We start from the raw sequence: 18,564 nt of genomic DNA, 5'->3' as shown, positions 1-18,564 counted from the left end.
TCGCTCAGTGACGCGCCGCCGTGACGTAAACCGCGTACGTTAAGGAAAGGCCTCGGAGGACGCTGGGAACTGTAGTCCTATGAGTGGGGAAGGTCACTAGAGCCGTTGGAGGATGGAGGAAAGGGGGGAAGTATCTACTGCGCCTGCGTGGATATGTTTGCCTGTTAGCGCGCGGGCGAGGTGCGGGAGGGGGGGCGGTGCGTGGCAGGAAGCGGAAGGAGGCCGGGAAGGCTCAAGTAACTGACGTGTCTCTCCGAGAAAGGAGCCTGGAGTCTGCGCTCCTGCTTGGTCCTTCCCTTTTCCGCGTCGAGAGCGCCCAAGATGGGGAGTGAGTATCGGCGTCGCTGCTTAAGGGAGGGAAGGCGGAGAGCCGGTCCTGCCGCAGACGCCGCCGCTGTGGCGGGCGAGAAGCGGAGGGCGCCCGCCTAGAGCGGGGGCGCGAGGGGCGAGGCGGCTGCAGGGAGGTCGGAGCGCTTCCGTCAGGGGCAGGGAGACGAAATGGCGGCTGGGGAGGGAGGCTGGTGGTGGCGGTGGAGGACGACTCCCCTCGAAACGGGGAGGATTCAACGGCAGGTGCGGGAACTGTCAGCTTCGTTACGGGGGATCAGTTGCCCGTTACGTGCCTCTGCCCTGCCAGGACAGCGCTGGGGGGGCGGCCCTCACCCGGCACTGTTTAGACGCGGAGGCTTACGTGGCCGCCCCTTAAAACGATCCACGTTCGCTCTCTTCGTGATCTTTGCAGCGCCGGCCTGGAATAGCAAATTCGGCGTTGCCCCCCCATCCCGATGAGGGATCCTCACCCCCCGCCCTCCAGATGAGGAAAGCGCCAGCCAGCCCTAAGGTCGCAGAGTGCGCCTTAAATGGGTGGCTGTTTGTTTGACACCCGGGGGGGGGGGGACTCTTCTATACATATATAGATAGATATGAGAAGCTAGTAAGTATTTTATATGGGAAGCTAGAATCAGCTAATAAATTGACACAATGCAGTCTGGATTATGGAAGCACTTTGTCCTTTTCATTGCAGTGCCACCCTGTAAACACAATTTTTTCCGAATGGCTTAGAATAGTAATGTTGCGTTAAAAAATAAAGCAGCTCAGGGGTTGCATAACCATAATGCTTCAAGTACAATATAATGCTCTTTATTGGGAGGGAAACTCTTTCAGATATTGTTTATAATATGCAGAAATCATTCTCCTTTTACACACGTATCTAATTGTGACCCTTGTGTGAAGATAACTTTTTCCTTCTCTTTTTGCCTCATGCTTCCCAAGGCAAACATGTTTTTCATGCTGTGTGCCATTTAAGTGTAAAGAGGGCACGATGACCCACAGTGAAAGCCACAGTGGGCTGCTCCCGCTATCTATTTGCATTCCTTTAAAATAACTGTGGCGGTAATGTGATGATGGCCAATTTCTTGCCACATCACTGCTATGGGAAATGTGTTTTCCATTGTACTGTGCTTTCCACTTGATAGTGTGCTGGGGTGACCACTAAGGCGGGTTGTGTATTTGGGGGGCATTCCTTTTATTTGAACTTTAAATTTGGTTTTACACTGATGGCATTAACACCTTTCATTCTCTTAGCACACTATTGAAATATGTGAGTTTGGGCAGTCTTTTCATGGAAGTACAAGGCAATTTTAATTTCTTAGATTTTCATCTGTGCTACTATTGAATAGCCTTTCCTTATTATCTGGCAGCTTCATTTATACTTCTCTTCTTAGTTCTGCTTCTAGGAAAAGACAAAACCAAAATTTGATAACATGCCTAGTAAAAATGCATTTTTAAAAATTGCATTGTTGGGTTGCTTGCATGATAAGTACTAGTTTGAATACATGTGAAGTTTCAAAGTAATGCTAACACCAGCAGTGATTCTAGTGAAAGTAGCCTTTCAGTTTGGAAATAAGATTCTGAACGTACAGCCACCTCAATGCATAGGATCTCCATTGGAGTGCAGTGGGAAATAGGCTTGTGCCAGTCCTGAGCCTTTGCTCAGACAGGGAATGAAAGTTCATTGTGATTTACTCAGGGTTATCATATAGGTTAGTGGCTGGGCAAGGTTTAAATTTGGGCCTTCTAGGTTCAAGCCTAGCTCTTAAACTGACTGATAAGGACCTTGTGAAATCTATATATCTGTTCTCTTTTCATACCTTTTTTCACAGTTAAATTTCTTGAGGTAATCAAGCCCTTCTGTGTTATCTTACCTGAAATCCAAAAGCCAGAAAGAAAGGTAAGTATCCTTAAAGCAATATTTGCAGGAGTTACTGCTAAGAGGAGAGTTTGCTTACATTATATTTTATTCTACTTTTCAGACAAATATTGTCTCTCAAAACAGCTTGCATAGTTAAAATGACAGAAAGACACTGCTTTCAGGCTTTATAACAGAAAATGCACTTGAATGAAGGGGAAAGATACGGAAAGGAGATCAGTTTGGCAGTGTAAAAGCAAGTTAGTGAGTTGTAAGCTGGCATTTATAGCATTCTGATCTCCCCTTACTGTTGGTCTTGCTTGGGTTGAGGTCCTGCAACTAACTCACCAGCCCTTGTTCTACTGACCAATGACAGAGGCTCTCCGATTCCAAGGCATTTGGAGCTGAGCTCTTAGGGAAGAGGGAAGGTGGGCAACCTCTGCTTCTGCTCTTCCCCTGACTGATGGATGGGGCCGAGCTGATATTCCCCCTTGCTGTGATGCTATTTATGGAAAGCAGGGGGTTGAACCTTCAGTTGGCCCCTTGGTCTGCTGTCCAGTGTTAAGAAAGCTGTATATGTTGAATACAGTTAGATTGCTAAATGTTGCCATATGTTACCTTGTACATTTGGGCAGGCATGTCTGTAACTTAAGCACATGTGTTGGATTCCCAGCTAAGGGACTTTACAACATATGTACAAGAGTACAGCATTAGCAATTCTATGCTCAAATGTTACCAAGCAACTGGAAAATAAATTTATATTCATCTGAAGTCCTGGTTATGTTTTCTTTTGCCATGGTACCGTTTCTCCACCTTGTTTTCAGTGAACCTAAGGCTTGTATTTTAACAAAATCTTCTAGCCCCAAACACATGGTGGTAGTGATTTCTTTTATAATTACATTTCCTTCTGTAGATCCAGTTTAAAGAAAAAGTACTATGGACAGCTATCACCCTCTTCATATTTTTGGTTTGTTGCCAGGTATGCATATTACATTATTTCAAACTTTCCTTTAAATTTAAAGTTTAAACCAAATCCAGGGAGCTAAGCCTGTGTTAATGTAATTGTCCTCTCTTGGAAATTCAGATTCCCCTGTTTGGTATTATGTCATCAGACTCGGCAGATCCATTCTATTGGATGAGAGTAATTTTGGCTTCAAACAGAGGTAAGAATGTCTCACTTAGCAAATGATACTGCTATCTGCTGTGAAATTTTATACTTAAATACTAAGTAGCAAAACCGAGTGGATCTTACCACTGACTTAAGCATTTTGAGGTGCCACTGACTTCATTGTTAGAGAACTGAGCAACTACCTAATTTGCCCATTGAAAACTGTGAAACATCAATGTGCATAACTGACTAAACCATGGCCTGGATATTGAAATTGGAAAATGGAATTTTAGCTCATCTCCGTGACCATGATGATGCTATAGTATAAAAATGGGAATATGTAAATGTGATAGTGCTCAGAACATTCCAAGTGGCTTTGACATAATTCATACATGTTTTTCAGTAGTCCTTCCTCACCTATGTTCCAGAATTATTGTATTGTCATTGTGTTGCTGATTGGGGTCTGGGTTGCTGACTGTGAGACAAAGATGCAGAAGAATGATGAATCATTTGGAAAGGAGTGGAGCTTCAGTTATGATCCAAATGCTTTCCCCTCCACAGTGCACATCTTTGGCCCTCTCTACATGTGCAGTGACTAGCTGGGAGGGTTGGCAGGAAAATTGTTTTTTTTCCTTACCGTTTATCTGTCATTCTGATTTCCACATCCAATAGGCACACTGATGGAGCTGGGCATTTCTCCCATTGTCACCTCTGGTCTCATCATGCAGTTGCTGGCTGGTGCCAAAATAATTGAAGTTGGGGATACGCCAAAAGACAGAGCTCTGTTCAATGGGGCACAGAAATGTAAGTATCAGGAGACATTACAGAGCTTGCCATCTGGATTGGCTTAATGCCTTATGTAGATACTGATGAATTGTATCCTCTCGGGTAATTGGAGACCAGGTTAATTCAGTCTTTTCTTGTGGATTCATTCCTCAGTGTTCGGCATGATTATCACCATTGGCCAATCTATCGTTTATGTAATGACGGGGATGTATGGAGACCCATCAGAGATGGGAGCTGGAATCTGTCTGCTGATTACCATTCAGGTAATTTATTTATTTTTTGTATTGGACTACTCATTGATTGGACGTAGGAGATCTGTGGTTCAGTTGAGCTTCTACAGACACCATCCTTTTAAAGTTAAGCATACTGCTTTATCTCCTACTTGTCCTCGCAGTATATATTAATTGAATCTAGAATGCATTTGCCAATCATCCTGACGCTTCATTATTAGGCATGGCTAAAAAAAAAAAGTAAAGGACCCTTGAACGGTTAAATTCAGTCAAAGGCGACTATGGGGTGCAGTGTTCATCTCGCTTCAGGACGAGGGAGCAGGCCTTTGTTCACAGACAGCTTTCCGGGTCATGTGGCCAACATGACTAAACCACTTCTGGCACAACAAAACACTGTTTATCTTCCTGCCACAGTGGTACCTATTTATCTACTTACACTGCTGTGCTTTCAAACTGCTAAGTTGGTAGAAACAGGGACAGAGCAACGGGAGCTCACCCCATTGTGCGGATTTGAACCACCGACCTTTCAATCAGCAAGCCCAAGAGGCTCAGTGGTTTGACCACAGTGCCATTTGTGTCACTTTTATTAGGCATGGTATTCTTTATAGAAGCCTTGCATCTCTAGATATATTGAGTGCGTAGTTAGCTTCTAGGTTCCTCATAAATCTTATGGATAAATTTATAGGGAAGTTTTTAATGTTTGATGTTTTATCAGTTTTTTATTATTAATATTCTGTTGGTAGCCGCCCAGCATGGCTGGGGAAACCCAGCCAGATGGGCGGGGTATAAATAATAAATTATTATTACTATTATAGAAGATCAGCTGTTAGCCATGATGTCTAGGAATGGAAATCTCCCAGATCTGGTTGCTAGAATCTAGGAACAAATGGAGGATGACTTAACGGCATCCTACTTCAGAGTGATTCCTTGCTACGTATGTTGACCAGTCTTGCCAAAAATAGGATATCTAAACTGTACTAACATTTGGCTTAACACAATGTAAGAATTTTCATGCCATATTGATCTTCAGAGTAACAGTTCAATTCACCTTCTGTATGCTGGTTTGTAGACTATGGGTTGTTACAGTATTTACTTTGGAACATTAGTACATCTCTTCTGTTTATGGCCAAAGGGCTTTTAAGCATTGGGTTCACTATAAATCACTTAGACCTGTGTTGCTGCTTTTGTGCACCTGGGCCATCAAAGTCATATTGTGTGAGCTGAGCTAGTGTAGCTCAAGTGGTGGTGGTGTATGTGGTCTAGGAATAATAATAGGAAAACAGGGATTCAGTATCTGCACAACTGTTGCTTTATTGCAGGGAAGGGAAACCCCTTGAGGTGCTATTGAACTCCTCCTATCTACCCCAGCCAGCCAGTGGTCCAATACAGTGGAAGTTGTAGTCCCAAAAACATTGATGGCCAAACTTACTTAAAAGGTGTAAAGTTGTATTGTACAATCAATTTTCCCTGCCTCCCCCCCAAAATCCTTAGCTGCAGCTAAGTTAGGAACAGCTTAGAAAGTTGGGTTTACATGATGCTTTTTATTTACCTCACGTACAAAGGAACTTCAGTTCATGTATCTCTGACTTGTGTACTTATGCTTTCAGTAATAACCATGTCAAAAAATATAAATCAAAGATTAAAACAGGTAATTGTCATGTGTGCTGCATAAGCAGATATTTACAGAAAGCACCGACACTTTTTATTTCGCAGCCCCTCTATTAAAGTGATCAGGTATGGTTGAGGTGACTCTGGAAAATAATTCATGTTTGTTTTGCAGCTTTTTGTGGCTGGATTGATCGTTCTTCTCTTGGATGAACTTCTGCAAAAGGGGTATGGTCTTGGTTCTGGCATTTCCCTCTTCATTGCCACTAACATCTGTGAGACTATTGTCTGGAAGGCATTCAGCCCAACCACAGTAAACACTGGCCGAGGTAACCTCACACATGCGTGTTCTTTGTTTCACTGGAAGCATATCAGTTCCTCAGTTAAGTGACTCGGTGCCCCTGTGGATTGGATCAAAAGTTGGGTATTCTTTGGGAAAATGTTAAAAAACCTAAACACATACAAATGCACACCAGTACAATAAGGGCATCAGTATTCCTCCGAAGCCACAAAATGTTGAGTGTCAATTGGAAGAGAGATGGAAGACTTGAGAGTGGGGAGTGAACTGGTTTGCCTGAACCATTAACAATTAACAGTATCTTGACTGGCTGGCTGGAACCCTGAGCAGGATTGCTTCTTTTTGGAGGTGAGGATGTTCATTTTATTGGAGGTCTCACTTCTCCGAAGAATTGACTGACAGGGGAAGCTACTTTACTATTTCTCACTTGCGGTTTTTTGGTACCCTTCCTGCATTAAATCCAGGGACCTTTACTTAGGCTTTTTTTTTTGCTATGCAATAAATTGAATATAAAGAAGAGTTCATTCTTTCCTTTGTAAACTCAAGTTTTAAGATGACTGCTTCAGTGAGTTTCATTTTTGTGTGTGATGTTAATGCATGGTTAGAGGGGGTAATGTAGCTCTGTAAGCAATGATTGTTAGTAGCTGCAAGTAAGAACGTTTAGTCCCTCCTATGTTATCACTGCCTGGGCTGTTAGATCAATTTGGAGGGAGCTTTCTCAGTGATTGTACCCAGTCTCTGGCATTCTCCCCATTATATCATTGATGCAACTTGACTAGGCTATGGAAGACAGTCTTTTTCCCCTCAGACCTTTCAATGATCTGCTAACCTGCTCTGGAGGTTATGATTGCTTTCCTGTGGTATATTCTGGTTTTTAACTGCATTTTGTGTGTTTGTTGGCTTAATTGCATTGTAAACTACTCTAGGACCACACTGGTGAAAAGCAGTTTATAACCTTTTAAAATAAATTATTACAAATTTTATACAATTGGTTCAAAAGTCAAACTAATAAATGTCAAATTATCTGCAACTAAGCATCTCTCTATCACTCTCTCACTTTAAGGCATGGAATTTGAAGGAGCCATCATTGCCCTGTTCCATCTGCTGGCTACTCGCACAGATAAAGTCAGAGCTCTCAGGGAAGCCTTTTACCGTCAGAACCTCCCCAACCTCATGAACCTGATTGCCACCATATTCGTCTTTGCAGTTGTCATCTACTTCCAGGCAAGTAGAATTATGGAATGTTACTTAAATATAAGCAAGATGACAACAATAGCTGCTTGCTAACAGAGTGCTTGTTACAACATTTGTGAGTGGATCCTAAGTATTGTTCAAAATGTTCCTGAGTTTTTAAACTCTGTTTCTACCAGTTTCCAAGGCCTAATTTTTTTAAGCCATCAGTGGCTTTCATCCACGTTATCTTTTGGCCCTTGTTTCTCATAAGTTCATCCAAACTAATCCTCGTAAGACCCTTCTTTATGGCCTTTGACATCCTCTTAATCATTTGCAACTTTATCCAAGCTATAAATATTGTAATGGGATTTACCCATTCTCTCCCTTTTTTTTCTGTACTGTTTTAGATTGCTAGTTCCTTAGGGGAGCAGCCTGTTGCGTACCTAAATTTGGAAAGCCCTACCTACTTAGGCTAATAGCACTCTATAAATAACACCAAAGCATGCTATGGCCACAGCAAGTGTATTCATATTGGCCTTAATGCCTTAATAGACCTTCTTATGCAAAGTGTTTCTCTTTGCTTCTAAAAAGCATTCTGCTCCCAAGTTATCTCCCTCCCCCCCCAGTTATAAATCAATCATATACTGGGGGGGAAGGGAAAGGGTTGCACTATTAATGGAGATTTGATGCTCCTGCATAACATTCTCTTTTAAAAACAACCCTAATGACACTGGGAAGTGTGAATGATGCTGGATGGTATCACATAACTTCCATGCAAACAAATCAGAACAATTGCTCAGTAAGCAGCAATCAATCTTTAACCACTGTGTAAATTTTGTGCAAGCAAGTCAGGGTGGAATATTGAAACCGGTAATCCGGAAGAGCTCCAAGATTACTGAAGGTTTTTAGGTTCTCTTCAAGTACACTGTTACTAAGAAATGTTTGTTTCTGTATTTAACACTCACTTTTGCAACCTGCAGGGTTTCAGAGTGGATCTCCCTATAAAATCTGCCCGCTACCGTGGCCAGTATAACACTTACCCAATCAAACTCTTCTACACCTCCAATATTCCGATCATCCTTCAATCTGCGCTGGTGTCCAATTTATATGTGATCTCCCAGATGCTCTCTGCTCGTTTTAGTGGCAACTTACTGGTCAGCCTGCTGGGCACTTGGTCGGTAAGTATCTGCTTGATAAGATCTGTCCTGGATCTTGCAGCTTTAAACATAAAACCTGCTTTTTATTCGGGCTTGTACACCAACTCCATACAAAGTATAAATAATGAGCTGAATTGGGGTGATTCAGGGGTTTTTGCAGTGACTATGGGGCAGGTTGGGCTAGTCCTGGAGCAATTTCCCCTTTCCCAAGATGACCCATTAAAAAAAAGGGCAACCCAGAAGAACAAACTACTCACAAAAGCCAAACTCAGTGTCGCCATGTTTCCAAAATTAAAACTGAATCCACTAAAACACCATATAAAGAAGATGCTGAGATAGGCTCAGGGGATAGGTGTAGGAACAGAACTGAGCTTTATTATATTCATATATTATATTATATGCTCCCAGTCAAGGGCTAACAGCAGGGAGGTCATGCTAGGAAATACCTCTTCGGCAGGATAAATCACCTTTGTAGAGGCTAACTTGTTGCCAATTTTCATGCTGCAATGTGAAAGCACAATCTAATTTTGGCTGGCTTTATTTCTTAATGCAAGTCAATGGGATTTCCATGAATTGGTATTTTCTAGAGCTGGGGTGGGCTGGGCTGGATTGGGCTGGGTGAAATCAGATTGGGGGTCCATGCACAGCCCTAGTTTTTTTAGCACAAAGGTGCTCGCAGGAAGACTCAGACTGCAATTTTATACACATCTGAAAGTAAATTATTCTATATATCTTTCTTTATACCCCACCTCAAGGAGCTTGAGGTAAAAACAAGAATCACTAAAAACATAGGAAAAAAGCATAATTAAAAACAATTAAACCTGTATAGAATTAAAACTATAAATGAGTATAAAACTATAAATCACACTGAACCCCATGGAACAATAGGCAAGCATAGGATTGTGTTGTGAGTGATGAACGTGTAAGGTTTGTTTTAGGAGCCAAGTGGCTTTCATACCATGCCTTGCTGGCTTTTTGTGTCCTTGCCAGGTCCTATATTTAGCACTTGTCTTGCAGTAGCTATAATAGAGCTTCTCAACACACACATGAAGAAACCTATGCAGGTTTACGGTTGCTATATTTGAATTCTGTGGGCATAAAAGTGACCTCTGGTGGCTGCATAATACCTGTCCACTTAAGGCACAATCCAAACTGTCCACTTTCGTTGCAGGATACTTCGTCTGGTGGTCCCGCTCGTTCATACCCTGTCGGTGGTCTCTGTTATTACCTGTCGCCTCCGGAGTCATTTACTTCCGTTCTGGAAGATCCTGTCCATGCAGTTGTTTACATTGTGTTCATGTTGGGTTCCTGTGCTTTCTTTTCTAAAACTTGGATTGAAGTGTCTGGCTCTTCTGCCAAAGATGTAAGTAAATAACATTGACCCCACAGCTCTGGATGCTTCTCTCATCCCTCTTGAAAAACCATGATGCTTCCCTTGCTTTGTCATTTAGCAGAAGGTGCAGTTAGTTCTGTGTCTAGCATTCTATTGTCACTAAATATATTTTTGGAAGGATCAGATTTGACTAAGGAGAATAGGATACTAGCAAGCATTTTTAGTTTTAAAACATGACTCCATGATACCTCCCTCTTACTCAAAGTGTCACTCCCTGCCTAAGCTGTTCATCTTCCTAAGCTAAGTCTGGTATCTTTCAAGGTTGTCTGTTTAACAAAAGAGGGGACAGCCATGAGCTTGCCTTGAACAAAATGGGTTTAGACCCACAAAAGCTCATGCTGCAATATATTAAGTCCTTAACATGGAGATGATTCTTTCATGTTTCAGCTTGTGAACGTTCATACAGTGGTACCTTGCAAGACGAATGCCTTGTAAGACGAAAAACTCGCAAGACGAAAGAGTTTTTCGTTTTTTGAGTTGCTTCGCAAGACGAATTTCCCTATGGGCTTGCTTCGCAAGACGAAACATCTTGCGAGTTTGTTTCCTTTTTCTTAAAACCGTTAATACCAGGGTGCATCCGTGCTTCGCAAGACGAAAAATCCGCAAGACGAAGAAACTCGCAGAATGAATTAATTTCGTCTTACGAGGTACCACTGTAGTTCATTTCTTATTGCAAACCATTCTCTTGAGGTTACCTGAAAAGATGGTCTGCTTTCCCTGGGCAGATATTGAGACATGCCTCTCATCAACTTGTATATCTTTTTAGTTTGATTTCCAGAAATATTTATAATATTGCTACATCAGAAGTCCAGCCTTGCCATTTTTAATAGTTCTTAAATGAGGAGCATTGAAATCTCTGTAAAAAGATCTAAGCATCTTTTCTCTGTTTAGGTTGCTAAACAACTGAAAGAGCAGCAGATGGTTATGAGGGGTCATAGAGAAACCTCTATGGTTCATGAACTCAACAGGTGAGTTACAAACATGCAGAGATTCATTATGATTATAATGCTATATTCAGTCAATTATAATAATTATTTATACCCCGCCTATCTGGCTGGGTTTCCTCAGCCACTCTGGGCGGCTCCCAGCAGAATTAATGGTAATAATAAAAAAGTGATAAAACATCAGACATAAAAAACTTCCCTGAATAGGGCTGCCTTCAGATGTCTTCTAAAAGTCGGATAGTTGTTTATTTCCTTGACATCTGATGGGAGGGCATTCCACAGGGCAGGTGCCACTACTGAGAAGGCCCTCCGCCTTGTTCCCTGTAACCTAACTTCTCACTATGAGGGAACCACCAGAAGGCCCTCGGTGCTGGAGCTCAGTGTCGGCTGAATTATGGGGGTGGAGACGCTCCTTCAGGTTTACTGGACTGAGGCCATTATGCTTCTAATGCTCTTGCAGTGTTGTAATTTTTTTTTAAAGGTTTTTTTGAATGCCATCAAGATCCTAGCTATATAAGAGCCTCTGTTAATTCCTGAGAATACCCAATTTCATTTTTGTTTCTAGCCTCATTGTTTGCTGACTTTAATGAGCACTATCCTTTTGTAGTGATCCTGAGGCTACAGAAAGTCAGGGTTTACCTTCATAGTTTTCTTACTGCTTCACACAGCATTACTGTGACACACAAGTGCAAAATATAAGCAATGGGTCATATTTGAAGTGCCTCCTTAAGTCACATACCTAAAAGATGTATGGGGGGGGTGACCCAAGCAGTCTTAATATTTGTTGCAGTTTGATGCATAGTTATCTTTCTCTGGATTCTTCCCCTGTGTCTTAACTATCTAGACCTACAAAACATTTTTTCCACTGACTCGGTGTTAGCTGTGCCTGAAGATGCTAGTAATGTCTCTTAATATCTAATTTATTTCCTTCCCATTGTGTCTCTTGTCAGATACATTCCTACAGCAGCTGCATTTGGTGGCCTCTGCATTGGTGCTCTCTCTGTGCTGGCAGACTTCCTTGGGGCAATTGGATCAGGCACAGGAATCTTGTTGGCTGTTACTATCATTTACCAGTACTTTGAAATCTTTGTAAAGGAGCAGAGCGAAGTTGGCAGCATGGGAGCGCTTCTCTTCTAAATGTATTGTCCCATGGACCCTAGGGGAGTATGAAGAGTGTTCTAGGATTTTAAAAAAATCAGGTGAAAAAGATTAACAGCGGCATAGTAACATGGGCACACTGCATTAATAGGAACACTTATTTTAATGTTTTCCAAAGCACATTCCTTTGGTTCAGACTTTGTTAATATTCAGTTAATGTTTTATAAATCGCTGGAAAATGTGCAAAAAAAAAAACTTTTTAGAAAAGAAGGGGTTTTTTTGTTAATTATTGCTGGAAGCAACTTCTAAAATCTGGTTTAGTTTTGGTTATTTACTCTTCTCTGCCTCTCCCTCTCCCCTGGTCCTATCCCAGGATTTCTCCAGCTTTTCCAACTGCAGTTTAAAGTGGCACAATTAAGTGACATCCAATGGTGTTGGCTCACTTGTGCAGTGGACTTCAGCCTTTCCATGTGGAACATCCCTTTCCCTACTCCCCATGCACTTCCAAAATTGGGTCCAGGAGGACTGGTGGGAGAAGGGGAAGTCATGTCTGCCTGTGTGATGTTGGATTTATCCCTATCTCTTTGGTAGCGAGAGAGATCTTTCCCACTCATCATCGCAGCATCTATCTATTACTTGTCACGAGTACATTTCTTCACTCTTCCTCCAGGGTACTACAAATTTTGGGACTGCCAGATATCTCGTCAGGTACTCTGGGTCTTGTGCTTCAGTACAGACTGTTGGCTTCTGACTGTTGCCTCACTTTTGCAGGTGATATGTTTTTTCTGTCAGGAGAAAACTCACATCAGGCCTGCTTCATGGGAAGAAATAACCAAGCCTCAGAATTGTACATTGAACAAACACAGACCTTTTACAATTAATTCCACACAGAAAGCCTGACATTTCCAAGATGGATGTTGTCTGTATTCTTATATCCTGAGAAGAACAGTGTGCTACAGTATTCTTCCTGGAGGTTACCAAACTCTTAAAAGTTCTTATCTGCCATCACGTTAAATAAGTTCTGTTCTAGCAGCTATGAGTGCTACAGTCATCCTGCTTGCTGAAGAATACACAAAAGCTGCTGCTTATAAAACTTGCATATCGCTCCAGAACAGTTTTTTTTACCAACTTTTTTTCTGGAACACTTGACTACAAATCATGCACGTTGATGCCAGCCTTAGAAATACCTTCCCTGTCTCTCGCGAACCTAGCTGGAGAGCAGTGATGGCATTTCTCTGGAGGCCTAATTGCTTTTGCTTATTTCCAGGACAACTCCTACCAAATAGGAGAAGTAGCCATAAAGTCTTTAAGGAATTTTGCCCCATCTTTAAAATTCCTTAAAAACTCAACTTCTGTTAGGATATATTGGTGGTTGTAAGGTGTTTTGTGTGTATTGTATAGGACCAAATAAAAAGACTTTGTATAAAAGGAAGCCTGCAAATAAATTTTCCCTTTGTCAAGGTGATACTTGCCTTGCTCCCACTTGAAAAGGGATAGGGCTGAAAGATTCTCTTCTACTGCCAGTCCGTATCTGTCTGCCTAGATTTCTTAACTGGCATTTGAAATATGACTGTTTCTACCTTGACAAAGGCCAGCTTCCCCAGACAAAAAGAAGCAGGCACCAGAGTTCTTGGCCTCTGAGCCATACCATTCAACCAGTGTTCATTTGACAGAACAGCCTTGCTAACAGTGTGGAGGAGAGTACTCAAATGTACTGTAAATATGCTGCGGGCAGTTCAAAGCAGCCGGTGGCCATTGCAAGGGCAGGTGTGGGTTCAGATTTTTCAATGACTGCAGTTGAACTGGAATCCTCCTATTTCAGCCTGGATATACTTTGGACAATTGATCCTTAAAAATAAGTTAATAACACACTTCTGTGCATCTTGCTTTCTGTGACCGGAGTCGTCATGGTTGTTTTGATAGGTACAGCCTGAATGAGGGACTTGAACTAGAGTTTGAGAGGAAGCTCTTGTTGAAGGTGCTCTTGAAAATGAGGTGATGCTTGGGTTTCTTTGTGAAAATGGCCACACCAGTTTTCATTCCAATATCTCCAAGGCAAATACTGCATTTTCCCTTTCTATCCCCTCCCCATTTTGAAAAGGTTGAACTTTAAACAGACCGTAACATGCATAAAGGTGCAAACCATATTTTATAGTAATCTCTCCAGTTTTGCCTGCTGGTGCATTGTGTTACGTGTTTCATCTTTCCTACCCCCCTTGAAAAATGAGACTTGGCATTCCGTGTAATTTTTACAACACTCTGTTGTATCCAACAGTGTTACTCAACTGATGGTGTGGCTTCTGTCAATGGAATGGGGAGGGAAGCTATTTTCAGCAGTTCCCTCTCCATAGATCTACTGCACAGGGTTGGAAGATGCCGCAGAACAAGTGTGGTTACAGACAGATGAAGAATTGCTGAAAACTGTTTCTCTCCCTGTTCCGCTGACATAAGCCTTAACCATCAGCTGTGAGATATTGCCCTCATATTTCAGATTGAGTGGATCAAGCTAAGAGCAAGTGGCTTGCTAGCCTCATGAAATACATTGTGAAGGTGACATTTGAGTCAGCTTGAGTCAAGAAGTCTCATGAGCTCAGTAGGTCTTGCTTCCAAATACGGTCGTACCTTGGAGTTCGGAACGCCTTGGCTCATGAACAAATCTGCTCCTGAACGATCCAAACCTGGAAGTGAGTGTTCCAGTTTTTGAATGATTTTCAGAAGCCAAACATCTGCCGTGGCTTCTGATTGGCTGCAGGAGCTTCCTGCAGCCGATCAGAAGCCACGCTTTGGTTTCCTAACGTTTTGGAAGTCGAATGGACTTCCGGAAAGGATTCTGTTCAACTTTCAAGGTACGACTGTAATTGGGCATAGGGTTGCCATCAAGGCCTGTACCTGTTCTGCCTTCCATCATTTCCCAAATGGTTCAAGGGGTCAAGCTGGGCTTTATCCTTAAAACACAAAATATCCAATGCATTCATTAATTTTTCATTCTAAAATTGCTCCAAGGCTTCAGACAAGGATCTTTCCCTAGGGCATGCAATCATTGATTGCTTATTTAATTTCTATACCACTTAATATATTAAATAATATTTTTTAAGTGGTGTGGAAAAAAGTGAAGCAACAACAGAACTTAAACACACTACTGTATTACAAAAACGTTACATATAGAAATGTTACATTAGCACACAGTTACTGATATATAAATATCAGTTCATTTCCTTCTGACACACCCTCTCTGCTTCTGGGTTCTCACTCAGGGTTCAACAAATTCTCACAATGGGAAGAGATATTTGAAACAGCAGACATCACCCTAGTCTGACTTGACTTGCAGGCCCAAAGTGGATGCTGCTTCCTCAGGCTGCCCACAACTATGTCCCATTCAGCTGCACCCAGTTCCAGGTACAGCAGGTTTGTTGAGTTTTCCAGCAAGTCCAGAGGATGGGGAAAGAGCCCTCCTCCACTCTCAGTTCTTTCTCCACCCTTTGCCCTGTCTGCCACCTCCTGCTGTTTTACTCTGCAGTGCCAGGGTTTGCTTAACTTGTACTCTACCGCTGAGCTCCAGGCCCTTCTCCAACTCCATATAAGTGATAGTTTTGCACTGTTTTCCTTCTCATTTTGAAAATGGGTGTAAATGGACCTGTAATCATTTTGAAAATGGACCTGAAAACCTAAGCTCTCTTCTGTGCTTGGAGAAGAATAAAATTGGAAGATAATGCCTGGGATGGACCCCATGCCTCCTAACATTGTGCACTGGAGTTAAATAAAGAAAAGCTTTAGAGCAGGGATGCCTAACTCTCAGTCCTCCAAATGTTGGACTACAGACACCCATCATCATTGACCATGCTAGCTCAGGCTGATAGAAGTTGTCATTAAGAGCATCTGGAGGGACCCAGGTTAGCCAATGACACTTGAAGTACTGTGAACAGTTCTGGTTACCTTTCCTCGCAAAGGACAACCAAACTGATCAAGGGAATGGAGCAACTTTCCTATAAAGAAAGGTCACAACATTTTAGTTTAGAGAAAAGGCAAATAAACAGGAACGTGATAGAGGTGTATAAAACCATGCACGGTATGAAAAAGAAAAAACTGGTCTACACCACAGAGCCTAGGGCTTGCCGATCAGAAGGTCGGCGGTTTGAATCCCCGTGACAAGCTCCCGTTGCTCGGCCCCTGCTCCTGCTAACCTGGCAGTTTGAAAGCACATCAAAGTGCAAGTAGATACAGTGGTACCTCAGGTTACAGACGCTTCAGGTTACAGACTCTGCTAATCCAGAAATAGTACCTCAGGTTAAGAACTTTGCTTCAGGGTGAGAACAGAAATCGCGCGGCAGCAGCGGGAGGCCCTGTTGGCTAAAGTGGTACCTCAGGTTAAGAACAGTTTCGAGTTAAGAACGGACCTCCAGAACAAATTAAGTTCTTAACCCAAGGTACCACTGTAAATAGGTACTGCTTCAGTGGGAAGGTAAACTGTAAGAAGCAGCTTAGTCATGCTGGCCACATGACCCGGAAGCTGTCTGCGGACAAACGCCAGCTCCTTGGCCTATAGAGCAAGATGAGCACCGCAACCCCAGAATTGTCCGTGACTGGACCTAACAGGGGTACCTTTACCTTCACCTGTTTCTCATAATACTGAAATTTGCAACCATCCAAGGAAGCTGAAAGTTGCAAAGTTTCAAACTGCAGAATTATCTCCCACAAGACATAATGCGTAGCACCCAAGGCTGGCCAGGTTATTTTGGCACCTGAGACTGAATGTTCCATAAACACCTCCCTGGCAGACAGTGCGCAACAATACATGAAATTCCTAGAAATTCGTTTCTCTTGTATTACAGGCATGTTGGGCAGCTGATGGGGAGTTCTGATCGATCTGTCTATGGTCTCCAGTTTTTCTTCCTCTTGCTGCAAAATAGAATAGGAATCCCCAGCTTTTAACGTGTTTCCTGCCTAAAGAAGGCTGAAGTTTGCTGGCCAGCCTCATATTGCAAGCCACCTCATAATGGCGGTAGAGAGAGGGAAGGCAAGCAGCTTTCAAGTAGGGACCTTTTTGCCAAGAGCTTGGAAAACAAGAGAGTCTAGCTAACAAAGACATCCTTGAAAAGGAACATTCAAATTGCAACACATGAGTATCCACTAGAGGATGCTGTTTTATTGCAGTTTTAAGTTCCTTGATGCTAATAACAAGTAAGCCAAACAGATCTATGCTGCTACCGGTACATATATTTGCTGTCAGTAGGGAAGTAAGAAATGGAGAATAATTTGAAAATTGCCTCACGCTGCCTTGGTGATCATACAGTATTAAGTCTCTTGGATTGCTATCCTGCCAGCTTCCTAAACACCATGTTTAAACTGAAAGCACTGTATCCTGTCTTAATAGTTCTGTGTCTGCAGTTTCTAACCTCCGTGTTGGATCCATTAGTATGCATCTCTTGAAAAGAAACCTATAGCTGTTGTTTTTTAACCTCCCTGACTTTTTTGACCCTTGTGTAAATGCAAAATGTGCGTAAAACATGTTCAAGAGCAGCAAAAGTAACTCTGTAACCCTAGCTGGTACACTCCATTACATTTGGGGTCTTTAGCTAATTTGGTGCTAACATCATCTCTACCCTCAATCCTATTTTGCTAGAAATCCTATTTTGCGCGCCCTCCCTTCTGTCACACTTCATGTATGCTTCTTCATATCAGCAGGGTTAGGGTACAGAAATCCCACTGTGACCAACTATTGCCAAAACGCTCTCATCCTTGGTGTTTGAATTGGAAAGATCAAGGAGTTTTCTGACAATGGGGACTATTATGCAGAGTCTCTCTGAATATGTGCAGGAAGTTCTAAGGAGTGAAGTGGGTACAAGATCAAAACCGATCCACCCCTTCCCCATCTTCCAGTGCAAAGAGAGCACTGTACCCCAATGGAACAGCCAGCAGTCTGACGGATTTTAGGGCCACAGACGAAGAGAAACATTAAGACCAACGTCTAGTGCACAGGACCATGTGGCAGATGCCAAGTGAGTAATGGTAACACTAAGTTTGAGGAATAGGCTCTTGAGTGCACATTTTCTGAATGAATTTGAAAGCGTGTGAGAAGGAAGATCTATATTGCTAATGTAGGCCTTATCTGTGGCTCAATGACAGCATCTCTTTACATCCCTCTCGCTCTCTAAAGTTAGATGCATTCAAGTAAAACTAGTAGCTAGCTTCCAAAGATAGGATGCTACATTGCTCTCCTTTGACATCAGATACATTAATGTGAGTTGGCATCTGGGGTACAAGGTTCCCCTCTCCGTCCTATGTGTTTTCCCTGTTTCTTTGCTATTCTCATTCACTTCTTAAGTATCAAGTCATTAGGGGGCGATATCTGCTCCCCCATCCTCTCCAAAGTGCTTAGTATGTTTTAGGCATACTAATGACTTTCATTATCTGCCTTAGGAAATGCTGCTGTTGCTTGAAACTATCTGCATTGAAATATTTATCCAGTGATGGTGCTGACCATTGCATCTCTGAAAAGCACCTGTGCTGCTGTGTCCTTACTGTATTGTAGATCTGCCTGCTCTTATCCACAGTTTCACACTTGCAATATGTCGGTGAGAGCGCAG

The 18,564-nt window shown here is 42.4% G+C and overlaps 1 protein-coding gene across 1 annotated transcript; it reads left to right on the top strand.

The window, feature by feature from the left end:
• The first annotated feature begins 99 nt into the window (after window positions 1-99).
• On the top strand, window positions 100-13,412 carry SEC61A1 (SEC61 translocon subunit alpha 1). Its single transcript, XM_083727182.1, has 12 exons — window positions 100-328; window positions 2,163-2,230; window positions 3,102-3,167; window positions 3,273-3,351; window positions 3,969-4,100; window positions 4,236-4,345; window positions 6,093-6,246; window positions 7,279-7,439; window positions 8,369-8,566; window positions 9,717-9,908; window positions 10,830-10,906; window positions 11,833-13,412. Exons 1-12 carry the CDS (start codon window positions 322-324, stop codon window positions 12,017-12,019), a joined length of 1,431 nt encoding a protein of 476 aa, XP_083583308.1. The 5' UTR covers window positions 100-321; the 3' UTR covers window positions 12,020-13,412.
• Window positions 13,413-18,564: the final 5,152 nt, after the last annotated feature.

This window comes from Podarcis gaigeae, assembly GCF_964106915.1.
Source record: "Podarcis gaigeae genome assembly, chromosome: 2".
NCBI lineage: Eukaryota > Metazoa > Chordata > Lepidosauria > Squamata > Lacertidae > Podarcis > Podarcis gaigeae.
This window is presented reverse-complemented; position numbering and strand designations above follow the sequence as displayed.